The 15,901-nt window shown below is 42.4% G+C and overlaps 2 protein-coding genes across 4 annotated transcripts; both read left to right on the top strand.

The window, feature by feature from the left end:
• Window positions 1-482: 482 nt before the first annotated feature.
• LOC117739588 (CMP-N-acetylneuraminate-beta-galactosamide-alpha-2,3-sialyltransferase 1-like) lies at window positions 483-5,942 on the top strand. Of its 3 annotated transcripts, none has more exons than XM_034546094.1 (7): window positions 483-745; window positions 2,803-3,058; window positions 3,543-3,739; window positions 3,850-4,029; window positions 4,894-4,939; window positions 5,041-5,160; window positions 5,297-5,942. In XM_034546094.1, the coding sequence occupies exons 2-7, from the start codon at window positions 2,837-2,839 to the stop codon at window positions 5,462-5,464; spliced, it is 933 nt and encodes a 310-aa protein (XP_034401985.1). In that variant the 5' UTR covers window positions 483-745; window positions 2,803-2,836; the 3' UTR covers window positions 5,465-5,942. The 3 variants fall into 3 exon arrangements, with proteins under 3 accessions (XP_034401985.1, XP_034401984.1, XP_034401986.1); XM_034546093.1 differs by having other exon boundaries at window positions 483-768; XM_034546095.1 differs by lacking the exon at window positions 483-745 and adding an exon at window positions 1,498-1,517.
• Window positions 5,943-6,862: 920 nt separating this feature from the next.
• LOC117739193 (CMP-N-acetylneuraminate-beta-galactosamide-alpha-2,3-sialyltransferase 1-like) lies at window positions 6,863-13,668 on the top strand. The gene is given in 6 exon segments (XM_034545490.1): window positions 6,863-6,981; window positions 12,139-12,252; window positions 12,391-12,561; window positions 12,694-12,715; window positions 12,718-12,816; window positions 12,985-13,668. Coding segments are annotated over 6 exon segments (693 nt in total). The 3' UTR covers window positions 13,153-13,668.
• Window positions 13,669-15,901: the final 2,233 nt, after the last annotated feature.

The raw sequence follows: 15,901 nt of genomic DNA, 5'->3' as shown, positions 1-15,901 counted from the left end.
TTTGGATCAAGGACACCGACGAACAGAGAGAGAGAGAGAAAGAGAGGGATGGAGGGAGGGATGGAGGGGGAGAGGGAGACAGGTAGGTAGGTAGGTGGGTGAGTAGCAAGTAATTGATAATGCAAACGAAAATCAAATGAACGTATGGTACGACACAAGTGTGCACCCCTGGCGGTGTTTTGGGGTCGGGAAAGTGAAGTGACGGTATCCTCGTATATCTGAGGACCCCAGGCCGTTTGCAGAGCGCGTGCTATCCACACTCGGCGTCTTTTTTCTTTATTAAATAGGCCAAAAGTTTTCGCATTTGAGTGAGAAACTCTGTGCGTCTCTCAGTGAATATTGGAGCGGTGCCCTCCGCCGCTTCTCGTCCAATCAGCAGCGTCACGTGTGTGTGGAAGGATGCGCGTGAAGTTGAATCACCTCCCACGTCTCCGTGACATCGCTTTTATTGGGTTCGATAACATGTCGGAGTGCAGAGAGTCACATAATCCACGCCTTCACTTTTCTATATTTTATTATTCTAACGATGAGCATCAAAACCAGGATGTCGAAAGTCACGTGGGTCCGCGCTGGAGGAATGAGCCTGTGAACGCGCAGCTGTTGGTGCAGTTGACTGTTACGAGCCTACATACTTTGTATAACTTGTCTCTAGTACACGGTGGAGTTATTTATATACCGGAATTTATTGATTTCCTTTTTTTATTTTTTATTTGTCAAATCATCACCGGGTGGAGCAAAGGGGACGGTGAGGATGACCTGGAGCTGCGGGTACATTAATGTGTAATATTCTCACTCAGATTATTGGCCAAAAGCTACTTGCATTTTGTACTATTTTATATATATATATTTTTATATTGTGTTTTTGTTGGGTAATTCCTTGAACAATATTTGATCCAATCAAAAACTTGCCATGTGGACATCATTAGAACATATTTAAAAAGTCACGTAGAAAAATAACTTTCTGAATTTAAAGCTTTCTTGAATAGACTTTAAGTCTGTTTGACATACACGTTTACATATTTTTTTTTTACAATAGACCAAATGTGTGCATAATATCACTTGCACAGAAAATGTTTCTTTCTCAATATTAATGACAAAACAATTATTTATGAATGAAAACAATACATCCAGGCCACAGGTAAAAAAAAAAAAAAAACGAGGCTCTCGGACATTTCTGTTTTAGCTTTCAAAACCTGTAGATCAAAAATGAATTCCTGAATATAAGTCAACAGGCATTTCTGGTTTTACCTGTGGCCTGGATCTATTGTTTTCATTCATAAATAATTGTTTCGTCCTTAATAGCATTACATTCAGGAACCACAAGTAGCCCCGCATTTAGTGAGCGCAGCTCTCTAGTGGGGCAATATGGTACTGCAAGCTCCTTAAGATATGATGGTGCATCACCAATCAAGGCTTTGTAGGTGAGGAGAAGAATTTTAAATGTGATTCTTGATTTTACAGGGAGCCAGTGCAGAGCAGCTAATACAGGAGTCATGTGATCTCTTTTCTTAGTTTTTGTGAGTACACGAGCTGCAGCATTCTGGATCAACTGGAGGGACTTAAGAGATAATATATAGTATGATATGATACTCAAACCTGCAACAATTATAAGTGCAATATTCTTTCCATTACAATTCCACCCTTTTGATTTTTTTAATATATATATATTGATTTTAATCACAAAAAAAAAAGAACCAGACGACTGGGGATAAAATCAGTGTCAGGACTACTGCCCCTATATCACCATCCTGTGATAGGGTGGAACTGGTTTCCTAGAGAGTGGGGGGAGAGAGGTCGTCGACCGTTGTTGGTCCTTCGTCCATTATGGAGATGTTGACATCATTGAGTCCGTTGTCAGGACTGGCTCGGCCGGTGTTGGCACCTTCCCTGCAGTGGCTGCCGTGTATCCATGTCACACGCTCCGCTGCTTTGACCGCTGTATGGCTCGCCGGGAGGATTTGGAACAACCACAGCCGTCGCTTGGACTTCCAGCTCTTCCCGCGTAAAATCCTTGACCACCACGTAGTCGCCGGGGTTGTAGAGTGTGCAGCTGGTTGTGGGAGGCAGGCTGCAACCTTTCTTTTGATGCGAGAGAATTCAGAGGAGAGGTTAGTGCAGTGGGACAACATGTCATGTTCCACACGGTTAGGGACTGGACCTGGGGCTCCTAGGTCGATTTTGGGTGGGGTTTCCGGTTGTAGTAGTACATGTAAATGATCCAGTCGACACTTTTGTTCATTGTTGCCCACCAAAACAGTACTGACTCAAACCCTGGCCCCAATAAAAAGATATCAAGCCCCATACCTATCTGGCACTCCCCTGGGAACTCCGATGGCATCAATACAGACAGACGGACTGAAGCTTCCTGATGGTGAGGGTCAGCTGTCTCCTGGTTCTGCGGTGACCCACGTCCTGGGCAAGCTTGCATTGCAATGGATAGAAAGGCATTGCCAGCTGTATGCGCATGTGCCACTCCACTGCTTTGGACTCTTACCTCCTCAGACCCATCAGGTGTCGGCTCTGGGTGGACTCATGGTGTTCAAACCGCGGTCGCTCGTACCCATCAGTCGTCTGTGTAATATCAAACGTCTCATTTTACCACATCAGAGCTCCCACAGGAGTTCCCTCAGCGCAGTACTTTAAGGTTGCCGAATAGAAAGTACAATATTTCCTGTTAAAGCGGAGTAGACGTATAAAGAAGCATAACATGGAAATAATAAGTATCACAAATTGAGTAAACCTGCTTACTGAAATTCCACCACTGACGACACTCTCTTGTCTATTTCACCACTTTGTCTACAGATTGCTTCCCATTCACAAGCGTCACACATCCAAGATGAATTCTAAAGTGGGCGTGCTCATTTTCCTGCTGTGCGTGACTGGCATCTGTGTGTTTTGGAGAGGAGACGTCTCATCGTACTTCGCGCCTCGGGAGGAAAGACCCTGGGCTTGTTCATCTGAAGATGAGCCGTTGTTCATGCAGCGTTTTAGCAAATTTGCTGAACCGTTTTTGTCCGTAAACAACAATCTCTCAGAGGATAATTTCAACTGGTGGAAGGTAAGTCGTGACCTTGCAAGATAACAGCCTCTCAACCTCCACTTTTGAGAACGTGTGAGTCGCCACAACCACAAGAGGTCCTTGAGCATGCAGCCATAACTGGGGACCCAAATTAATATGCAACACGATGAGAGATTAGCTTTGTACGCACATAAAGGTGCACACTCACTCATGCAGTCACTTTGTCACAACCTCACGGATGAGAAAACACACTGCTCGTATTTAAGCCTCGATATTGAATCACATCCAGAGCAAAACAAGACTCAGAAGCCTTCAAGAGACGTCTCTTCTCAGACTCACCACCGAGCTGCACACGTTCACCCAACAGCTGTTCTATTCTGCTGCCTCCGTGTTTTTCTCTGTGAACATCAATGAGCACACACACACACACCGGCCGACTGCATGTGATGACAGTGACTAACACTTTGTATGTTTAGTATAATTCCTGAGGTCTAATGTAAGCAATGTTTGTTGTTCCTGACAGCGCTTACAGGCTGAAAGCCGTAGCTTCAATGCCTACAAAGAAACGGTGAGCAAGATGTTTCAGATGATCCCGACCAGCGCTGAAGATGAAGCATCCAGCCCCGACCGCTGCAGGTCTTGTGCTGTGGTGGGCAATTCTGTTAATTTGAAGAAATCCCATTACGGACCTCTCATAGATTTCCAGGACGTCGTTATAAGGTAAATGGGTTGAGACAGTGGGACAAACATGAAGGTTTCTTTCCACAATTCACGCCCTGTTTTCCCTGAAAAAGACGGTGACGTGAAATAAATCCCTTTGTTCTGTTTAGGATGAACAGAGGTCCTACCAAAGGCTATGAAGCAGATGTTGGGACCAGAACAACTCATCATGTCATGTATCCAGAGAGTGCTGTGAATTTAGAGAACAACACACACCTTGTGCTCTTTGCATTTAAGATACTGGATCTTGAGTGGGTTACGAAGGCCCTCAGCACAGGGTTTTCTGGAAGGTGAGTCACGTTTTTCATTGCAAATTAAGTTGTTCCGGTCCGTCCTCTGAAGCTGGCGTTCAACCCTGGTGAAGTCAAGTAGGGAGTGAGACGGCCGGGTGAATTTGTGTTCTGATGATCAGTAGATCCATCATCTCCGGTTCCTCATATCACTGTCTACAACCTGTCAACAACTTTGGATGTCATATTTGTCGATGCTGCATTTTGGGTTTCATCTCTCAGCCCTTTGCCTCTTTTATTTGCATTTTTCTAAAGTATGCAGCAGGTGGATTTGTTTAAAGTGTAACTCCCCCCACCGATCTGAGCCTAACACTTCTACAACTACACTGCTCTGGCAACCATTCAACCCTCTTGTTGGGCTGTATCCTATTAAGTTGTTAGGTTGCAGAGAAGGACTGTGCAAGCAAAGGTAACGCTTGTCAATCACGTTGAATGATCCAAGGTCAATTGAGTAACATTACTGCTGAGGAGGCTTTGCATTGGATTTTGACTACTTATGTAAATGAGGGCATTAACTCCAAACATGGCAGCAGATGCATTGCACATTCCTCCGCATTCCCACCATTGTGGTAATGAGCGTTATAGTTTGAGTATTCTCCCAGAAGGCTTTTGTTCACTTCCAGGGGCAAAGGCACCAAAAGTGTCTGACAACTGACTGTCAGTTGCTAAAATAAAAACATGTGTCACGAAGCAGCATCATTTACATGAAATGCAAACACTGCGTGCCGGTGTAAGCGGCCTCTTATCCTTCATGTAGGGAAACATTTAAAATCCATTGTGTAAATTCCTGGCATTTTATTTTGCTGACAACAAACATCGTTTGATGTTTAAGTTTTGACATTTCATGCTTTATTTTGCCAACAGCTCATATGCGCCAATTGCATCAAACATCAAAGCCAACAAGGATTTGGTTCGTATTATTTTATCGATGCATTCATCGATAAACTTGTTTTTGCTTCAACGGTATTGGTTCATAAAATACTTTGAAAGACTAATTCTGATTCCGAACAGGTGATGGTCCTTGATCCAGCTTTCATGAGGTATGTTCATGAAGAGTGGCTGCAGAAGAAGGGCGTCTATCCATCCACTGGCTTCATGGCTTTGGTTCTTGCTCTGCACATTTGTGACGAGGTGGGTTTTATTTTAGATTGAGAGAAGGTTGTAACACACTAATGATTGACATATGATCTTGTGTTATTTAGTGAGATTTTAGGAACGCTTTAACCACATTATCTGTTTCTAAATGTGTTTGCCTTTGTCTTCCCAGGTCCATGTGTTCGGTTATGGAGCAGACAGTGATGGAAACTGGAGTCATTACTGGGAAGAACTCAGAAACAAAAAATTAAAAACTGGAGGGCATCCTGGAGATGTAGAGTATGCAAAGATCAAGGAGCTTGATCAGAATCAAATAATCAAGTTTTATAGGGGTGGTTAACGTTCTCTCAGCATTTAACGTATTTAAGCCTCGATATTGAATCACATCCAGAGCAAAACAAGACTCAGAAGCCTTCAAGAGACGTCTCTTCTCAGACTCACCACCGAGCTGCACACGTTAACCCAACAGCTGTTCTATTCTGCTGCCTCCGTGTTTTTCTCTGTGAACATTAATGAAGTAGTGAGTTCAGGGAAAATGAATGTAAATAAATCCAATGTGAATTTAATTTTGAATATGAGAGCTTTTTACAAAACACAGAATTCCTTTGCAAAACATGTTGCAACATATAAAGTTATAACCATAAAAGATGCAGAAAAACTGGCTCACGCGCTTGTTACTTCTAGACTAGATTACTGCAACTCCTATCCAGCGCTCACAAGTTACTTTTCAGATTAAAATTGTATGAACAAAACATATGGATGAAGAAGAAAAAAAACTATGCATCATGCTTTGTACATAATACACAATATAAAAATAAACACTGCCTCTGTTTGGACTGCACGGGTTTCATTTATAAAACAGTACGTAGCATCTACACTAAATGTTTGCATTATTGCACAGGAGGAAATACACGCACGAACAAATACATATTCAGATTCATGAAACCTTGCATATTGCCTGCCAGTGCGCCATTTCCTTTTCCATCCATCCATGTTCAATACCGCTTATCCTCATTAGGGTCGCGGGGGCGCTGGAGCCTATCCCAGCTGACATAGGGCGAAGGCAGGGGACACCCTGGACAGGCCGCCAGTCCATCGAGGGCACATGTAGGGACATACAACCATTCACTCTCACATTCACACCTATGGGACATATAGAGATCAATTAACCTGCAGCATGTCTTTGGACTGTGGGAGGAAGCCGGAGAGAACCCACGCTGCCACAGGGAGAACATGCAAACTCCACACAGAAGGACCGCTCCGACCGGGAATTGAACCCGCGGCCCTCTTGCTGTGAGGCGACAGTGCTAGCCACTACACCACCGTGCTTTATTTAAACACTTTGCTTATTTACACAGTCGTTATGTGCATGTGGTGGAGTTTGTTCAGGAGAGGGCACTGGAGAAGGCGCGTGACTCCACCGTGATGGCACAATTATGTCCATTATAATATAATATTATATCTCTGATTATATTTCTGAACGTGGACAATACGCCACACAACGCCTGGTCACAAGGGTTTTCTGCTATTGGGTCAGTTTTATGGAGAAGTGCCCCGGTGGAAATCTAAAGAGGTTAAAGACACAAAAGAGGAGGGAAGAGTGAATAAAGCAGACTCAGCAGATTTATACGAATGGAGAATACATATTTGAAAGCTTTACAAAATGCCCGAGAGTCTTGCCGCAATAGATTTATGGTGGGAATCGATGCAGATCCCCGACATTGATTAAATGGCCCGAATGCAGGACATCGAGTGTTATCTTGACTGTCAGGGGGGAGATGCCTCTCACACGGACGACCCCCATCACCTGAAAGACGACTGCGTGTTCAACAGTGCACTGGTTCCCTCCGAGAGCCAGTGCTATTAAGCCGCTTTTTTCCTTTTACATCGCATACATATCTGCCATAATAAGATACGGGAGTGTTTGCATAGTACTTCTTATATAATTAGTTGTAACAAACAACATTTCATTCAGGTTTAGCAGAAATTAAGGTTTTTCCAGATAATTCCAGCTGCAATTATGGTTGATAGAGAAAAACAACTAAAGTGAAAAGTGGCCAGACGTGTTGTATTGAATGTGGGAATGTGTGTGTGTGTGTGTGTGTGTGTGTGTGTGTGTCAGTGACTATTGGTGATACACTTTTCTTTTTTAACGAGTGCATCGAGTCACGCCTTCAATGTCGTCATATTGATTAAATGAGCCGTGTGCAGGCCCGGGGTGGGTAATCGGGAGAGTTCCCAGTGGGCCGCTTCACTTCTGGGCTGGTCGAGAATTTTATTTGTTGACATTTGTCACGTTAGTTCATCTTCTCTTAAAGTGGGCTGCACACGTTCCGCATTCTGTGTGTTACCATGCGAGGAAGTTCTCCCCTCCCAAATAGAGTTGGTTCGGTCCGTAGCCCGTCTTTTCCAAAAGGTTTTCTCAGATAGACTACCTAGCTGGGCCGGCCCGACCGCAGCGATACGCGTCAGGGAGGACGGACGGGAGGAAGAGGGCAGGAAGGGGCTGAAAAAGCGAGGTTGAAAAAAAGAAAGGCGTTGGAGGAGGATGCTGCCAAATGTGCCAAGTTTACTGGTTTATGTTCAAGAGGACAAACACTGTGGCAACTGGTAAAGAGAGACAAAGGCCTAATGATTAGCAACGTAACTGTAAGATTCGTGTTCAAAGCTCCGGGTCCCGTGGCCGCAGGAAATTCAGGATTCGAGTTAAAGTTTAACAATATTTAATGGCAAAGATAATACTCATGTAGCGTTCACGATCGTGGGGCCAGAAAGGAGGATCTCTCCACAGACGAACTGCAGCTCCCAGGGAGCCACAGACCGGGGCTGTCTCGAGTCTCCAGACCAGTAGAACCATGTCTCCCCAGAACAAATGCTCGGTCGTTAGTATGGTCATGCAAATTAATTCACACCTAAAGGTTAGTTCCATTGGTCAGTTCAAAGGATGCAGCAGTTCTGTTCGCTACGCCAATTAGTAAACAGGCGAGGTCAAAGCTCACTCTTCCGGTCAAGGACAGGAAGTTCCCCTTCACAATAAAACCCTATTATCCTGCCTTCCGAATAAAAGCAACACATTAGGTTTCAATCGGCATCCATTTTAACTATTGTCTAAACAATAAAACATTCATTCATTCTCATGCATCATACAGTTAATCATTACATTTGTCATTAAAACAGAATAATAAAACAGTGATCCTCTCTTATGTTTCATAATACATTCCTCCAGAATATTCCTCATAATATCCCAAATGAATTATCATATCTTTCTTTATGTATTAATTTAAAACATAAACTTCTCTTATCTACATGTGCAAATATATATAAAATCCACTACAACCTAACATAACTATTCGGCTAACGTTGTAGCCTTGATTAATAGCGTTGTCAACCTATTCCCAAGCAAAATATTAAATTGAATTAAAATATTAGCCTTTTTATATCACCCAAAATATGGCGATCCATAGACTTTGCAAATATTATGTAAATATTGAAGTATGCAGTAATATGACTCAGATAAGTCTGTATACTGTACTGTGAGTTGAACTGTAAACATTAGTTCAATATGCCTCTTTGTTGAAGAGTGGGATATGTTTCAAATGTTTTATTTATTTATTTCTGCTTTTGTTAATTTATCAACCTATCCTTGTGGAATATTTTGTGTTAACTTCTCATCTTAAGTGGATTATTATTGTTGTATTTAACCTTTACATTATTTGTTGGACCATGGTATTAATAAAAACAAAACTACAGGATAGTAAGAGCTGAACTGTTGTTTCATTTATCCAATTTCCACTACCATGGAAAAAGTGGGCTGGTCTTGAGCTGGAAATTCCTGCCCCACTCCGGCTCTGGCTGTGTGTGTGTACATGAGGATCACTTTTTACAACTTTCAAGAAAAGGGCTCTTTCTTGGACACAGGCCCAAACATACCTTTTATGTTCAAATATGATTTATCTTGTCAGAAAGGTATAATATGTCCTGCTGAAGTGGAGTAGTATATTAAGTCTATCCAGTGGTGTATAGTAACGCAGAACTACTTTGTTACTGTACTTAAGTAGTTTCTTTTGGAAATCTGTGCTTTACTTTACTATTTATATTTCTGTTTACTTTCCCTTTTACTTCACTACATTTTGCAAAGAAAACTGATACTTTTACTCGCATACATTTCCCCTGAAAACGTCGTTACTCGCTATAAAATCAAATCTATCTTTCGATAAAAAAAATACATCATGTGACTAACGTCAGGGACTGTGGTGGAACTCAGATTCCAAGCAAGCAGGTTTGGCAAAGGGGAGGGCGGGGGGGACAGGTGTCTTGAATTTCTAGCTATGCATGGTGTATGTTTGGCTAACGTTCCCTAGCTATTGTAAATCAAATGAGACAATAGTGTAGTTGGCAGATCGCTAGCGCGTTAGTGAGCTGAGGAAGTGTTGACAGTTGTGAGATTATTGATTTGAGTTATCTTAGCTATAATCATTGCAGCACTAACGTTAGCTAACTTACCGATAGCTAGCGTTAGCCAGCTAGCGCTGCAATGCCAGCACTAACTTAATTTAACTTTAGCTACCGTTAAGTTGGCTAACGCTAAATTTAAAAAAAACAACTTCTTATGAAGACGAAAAGGACATTTTGTGAGGGTTCGGTTGAGCCGGACCCAAGCGCAGACACGGAGAGGCAAGGTTGGGTAGAGGTAAACAGTTTATTCGTACAGAACCGGGAGAGTGTAGATGGAGTGGTGAGGTGGCGTGAGCGGCGGCGGCTGAGTGGAGATGCAGGTACGGGATTCGTGGGCACAGGGAACAGGGGTTAGTAGAAAATCACCAGGAACAAAACAAAGAACGTCTCTTAGTGAAGCCGAGAGTCGAGGTACCACTGTAGATGGTGCAATAATCTGGCAACTGGAGAGAGGGAAGCCAGGGTGTTTTAACAGGGAGGACTTGATGATGTGATTGGAGACAGGTGCCGTTGTGGATGATCAGATCGAGTTATGATGGTAGCTTGAGCAAAACCTTTGCCTATTGTGTTCACATCAGGCCCAGGCGAGTTTACAAGGCAGGTGTCCTTTCTCAAAACACTGACCTGATGCATCGAGTTGATATTCTTTGCCGAACACAATATTATGCATTTGCCCTCTACATCCTCTCGTCGGAATGAGCATACTTATAAACTCACCGCCATATTGCTTTTCGGAGATTTTATGATGATAAGTCCATAGTAGATGAAAAAGTATACGTATGTACATTATATTATGTTGAACACAACTCCTTGTCCTTGGCCATGGTGGCCACAGCACTTAAAAGAATAACACTTCATGATCCTTTGCTTTTTTTATTTTCATAACACAAATTGAATAAACCTACTTAGTGACATTCCACCACTGACGGAACTCCCTTGTCTCTATCAACACATCCTTTGTCTACAGATGGCTGCCCATCAGGAGTCACACCAAGATGAATTCAAACGTGGGCGTGCTCATTTTCCTGCTGTGCGTGACTGGCATCTGTGTGTTTTGGAGAGGAGAAATCTCATCATACTTCGAGCCTCGGGAGGAAAGATCCTGTGCTTGTGACCGATGTTTATCTGAAGATGAGTCGTCGTTCACGGAGGGTTTTAGCAAATTCGCTGAACCGTTTTATTCAGCAAACCACAATCTCTCAGAGGATAATTTTCAACTGGTGGAAGGTAAGTTGTGACCAGTCTCTCAACGTGCAGTTCAAGTCAGGATCATAAAGTTAAATACAATGACATTCAACATCACATGTGGTGGTTGACCGTGCTTCAGCCACTACTCCACTGGGCAGCCCTTGTTCTAGCACATGTTCTTGGCAAGTTAATCTCATTCTGAGTCCATCCATCCATCCATTTTCAATACCGCTTATCCTCACTATCCCAGCTGACATAGGGCGAAGGCAGGGGACACCCTGGACAGGCCGCCAGTCCATCGAGGGCACATGTAGGGACATACAACCATTCACTCTCACATTCACACCTATGGGCAATTTAGAGATCAATTAACCTGCAGCATGTCTTTGGACTGTGGGAGGAAGCCGGAGAGCCCAGAGAGAACCCACGCTGCCACGGGGAGAACATGCAAACTCCACACAGAAGGACCGCTCCGACCGGGAATTGAACCCGCGGCCCTCTTGCTGTGAGGCGACAGTGCTAGCCACTACACCACCGTGCAGCCCATTCTGAGTCCAATGAATGATTATTCAGCAGATTCCACTGAGCAATTACAATGCAATTAAATTTCCTCTACTCTTTTTACACAATCATGCGTAGTGAGTACCTTTATAATATCCAATTAACAATCAACCAGTAAGATGCGTCCAGGGGAGTGCAGCTCTTCTCCAGGTGTGTCTGCAACAACCTTATTCACAGCAGCCATTTTGACATATACAGTAAACAAAGGTGTTTCTGATCAAATTATGGTCTCATTCTATTTAGTGTGTCACGATCCCAGCATGCACCTTGTGCGTCACCAATGGGCTGTAAAAACTCCTAGATTGATAGAAAGTAAGAGGAAAAATATGTATTTCAGATTTTGGGGTGTACGGCCCCTTTCTAATGAACCACAACTTATTAATACAAAAGGAAGGTTCTGGAATGCACTCAGCTGTGTTATACCTTGTGGTCTCATACCGGCCCTGGACCGCTTAATAGTAGTGATTGAGGAGACAGCAGGCAGACAATGTCAGCATGAAACAGGAAACAAAAGTGTGAGTCGCCACAACCACAAGAGGTCTTTGAGCATGCAGCCATAACTGGGCACCCAAAATAATATGCAGTTTAATGCAACACTATGAAAGATGAGCTTTGGACGGACATGAAGATGCACACTCACTCATGCAATCATTCTGTCACAACTTTACGGATGCAAGCGCGCACACACACATTAAATTAACCCGTGATTGTCTATTTACTCTAGACAAAATCCCTGATCTTAATTTACTAAGCGGAAGAAAAAAACATGCGTGCAAAGGCTCTTCTGGCATAACATCACTGTGGGGACAGTGACAGGAAATGTGTTCATTCAGTACAATTCCTGAGGTCTAATGTAAGCAATATTTGTGTTCCTGAGGGATCACATTACGGACCTCTTATAGATTTCCAGGACTTCGTCATAAGGTACATGGGTTGAGACAGTGGGACAGACATGAATGTATTTTTTTATCCTCAAAGTCAGAAACTAAAAGTGAAAATTCACAGCCTGTTTTCTTGAAAAAGACATTTGAAATATGAAATATATCCCTTTGTACTTTTTAGGATGAACAGAGGTAGTACCAAAGGCTTTGAAGCAGATGTTGGGACCAGAACAACTCATCATGTCATATATCCAGAGAGTGCTGTGAATTTAGAGAACAACACACATCTTGTGTATTTTCCATATAAAATACGGGATTTTGTGTGGATTACGAAGGCCCTCAACACATCAATGTGAGTAATCATTTTAATTTTCAAATTGAGTTCCTTTACTTTTCTTTCAGGATGCCTGGTTCATCATTTTATTGACAGAAAAAAAGTGTACCGTTATGTTTCGTTTTACATTTTTAATGCTAATTTCAACAGCTCATATAATAAGAGACGACTATTATTATTAAGTATGTTCATGAAGTGTGGCTAAAGAAGAAGGGCTATTATCCATCCACTGGCTTCCTTACTTTGATTCTTGCTCTGCACATTTGTGACGAGGTAGGTTTTATTTTAAATTGAAAGAATGTCGTAACACACTCGTGATTGACGAGTGGACGCTAATGATGACGAAGGAAAAGTCATGTAATCTTGTGTTATTTAGTGAGATTTTAGGAACACTTTTACCATATTATCTGTTTCTAAATGTGTTTGCCTTTGTCTTCCCAGGTCCATGTGTTCGGTTATGGAGCAGACAGTGATGGAAGTTGGAGACATTACTGGGAAGAACTCAGAAACAAAAAATTTAAAACTGGAGTGCATGCTGGAGATGTAGAGTATGCAAAGATCAAGGAGCTTGCTCAGAATGAAACAATCAAGTTTTATAGGGGTGGTTAACGTTCTCTCAGCATTTAACGTATTTAAGCCTCGATATTGAATCACATCCAGAGCAAAACAAGACTCAGAAGCCTTCAAGAGACGTCTCTTCTCAGACTCACCACCGAGCTGCACACGTTAACCCAACAGCTGTTCTATTCTGCTGCCTCCGTGTTTTTCTCTGTGAACATTAATGAAGTAGTGAGTTCAGGGGAAATGTATGTAAAATTGAATTGAAATTTGAATACAAGAGCTTTTTACAAAACACAGAGCATCGATTGTTTCCAGGAACGTTAACAACGTCTTTTCACTGTGTTTATGATGTCTTCATGAAAAATGGCCTTTGAAGGTCTTTGAAGGTCCTTGGTAGTAGTACTTGTAGCTACAAATTTGAAACAGACAATTTTCTTTTTTTACATGAAATATGCATTTGAATTCATGTGCTGCCAATTCTAAAGTAGTGATGGATTGCTTGCCTGTGTATGAATATATATATAGAGAGAGATTTCTATCAAGTTTAGTCCTTAAAACTGATAAGGTTATTGGAGATTTTAATATTCATGTGGATGTTGATAAGCGGTATTGAAAATGGATGGATGGATGGATGTTGATAATGATTGCCTGAGTGCTGCATTCATCTCATTGTTGCACTCGATTGGCTTCTTTCAGAGAGTACAGAAACCCAAAGCTTTGGCCACACCCTCGACCTTGTTCTTGTATATGGCATTGACATTGAGCATCTGGTGGTCTTTCCACAGGACCCTCTTCTGTCAGACCATTACCTCATAAGTTTTGAGTTTATACTACCAGAGTATACACCTTTAGTCAAAAGTTTCTACACCAGAATAACTGACAGTGCTGTAGGGGTAAATTTAAAGAAGCGATTCCTTCTGCATTTGATTCAAAACCACGTCTTAATGTGACGGAGGACTCCTGTGCTAACTTTAGTCCGTCCCAGATTGATCATCTTGTCGATAGTGCTACAGGCTCACTGAGAATGACACTAGACTCGATAGCCCCACTGAAGAAAAAGACAGTGAGGCAAAGGAGGTTTGCTCCCTGGTAGAACCCTCAGACCCGCAAACTTCACGAAAGCTTGAAAACATTTGGCGTTCCACCAATCTGGAAGAATCACGCTTAGTTTGGAGAGATAGTCTTAAAACATATAAGAAGGCCCTCCGTAATGCCAGAGCAGCCTATTACTCATCAGTAATAGAGAAAAATAAGAACAACCCCAAGTTTCTCTTTAGCACTGTAGCCAGGCTGACAGAGAGTCACAGCTCTGTGGAGTCGTGCATTCCTATAGACCTCAGTAGTAATGACTTCATGAACTTCTTCAATGAAAATATTTTAACTATTAGAGGCAAGATTGATGATCTCTGGCCCTCAACCAGTGCCGATCTGTCCTCAAGAGGAGTGGCCTTGGAAACGTCTGTATGCCCTGGTGTATATTTGGATGGCTTTTTCTCCCATCAACCTCGACCAAATGTCTTCAACGGCTTCTACTTCTAAACCGTCTACCTGTCTCTTGGACCCCATCCCAACGAGGCTGCTTAAAGACGTGTTGCCTTTAATTGGCATCTCTCTGTTGGATATTGTTAATGTGTCTTTGCTAACAGGCCATGTACCACATTCCTTCAAAGTAGCTGTAATTAAACCTCTCCTGAAAAAGCCCACTCTTAATCCAGAAGTGTTGGCTAACTACAGACCGATCTCTAACCTTCCCTTCCTCTCTAAGATCCTTGAGAAAGTAGTCGCAAATCAGTTGTGTGACTTTCTACATCAAAATAGTTTATTTGAGGAGTTTCAGTGAGGATTTAGAAAACACCACAGCACAGAGACAGCACTGGTGAAAATTACAAATGACCTCCTAATTGCATCAGATAAAGGACTCGTCTCTGTACTTGTTTTGTTAGACCTTAGTGCTGCGTTCGACACCATTGACCATGACGTCCTATTACAGAGACGCACTTGTATTAAGTAAAACATTCAAAGTCAAGACGCCATCATGTTACGGCTGCAGCATCTCACAGAAAACATCTAAATGTCTTTGGTACACAGTTATTGTGATAAAGCCGGACATGCGTGTTATCTTCTGAAACTATGGAATCTGCACTAGAATCTCTCGTCGGAATGAGCATACTTATAAACTCACCGCCATATTGCTTTTCGGAGATTTTATGATGATAAGTCCATAGTAGATGAAAAAGTATACGTATGTACATTATATTATGTTGAACACAACTCCTTGTCCTTGGCCATGGTGGCCACAGCACTTAAAAGAATAAAACTTCATGATCCTTTGCTTTTTTTATTTGTATATCACAAATTGAATAAACCTACTTAGTGACATTCCACCACTGACGGAACTCCCTTGTCTCTATCAACACATCCTTTGTCTACAGATGGCTGCCCATCAGGAGTCACAACAAGATGAATTCAAACGTGGGCGTGCTCATTTTCCTACTGTGCGTGACTGGCATCTGTGTGTTTTGGAGAGGAGAAATTTCATCATACTTCGAGCCTCGGGATATTATTCGTACATATTCCCATATGGTAGTAGAATACCTGGATGTGAATGATTGGTTGAATCTTATGAGTCATCTGACTGGAAATGACAGATAAGAGGAGCCAGAGAGCGCCAGATGGCCAATTAGCCAGTGCACCACCACCAGTATATGCATGCATCGAGATGTGGGCAAACGTGATATTTGAGACTTTAGATGCGATAACAGCAGATATGGTATCATGCAGTAGTAGTAGCAAAACT

The sequence above is a fragment of the Cyclopterus lumpus genome, chromosome 11 (genome assembly GCF_009769545.1).
Source record: "Cyclopterus lumpus isolate fCycLum1 chromosome 11, fCycLum1.pri, whole genome shotgun sequence".
Taxonomy (NCBI): Eukaryota; Metazoa; Chordata; class Actinopteri; order Perciformes; family Cyclopteridae; genus Cyclopterus; species Cyclopterus lumpus.
This window is presented reverse-complemented; position numbering and strand designations above follow the sequence as displayed.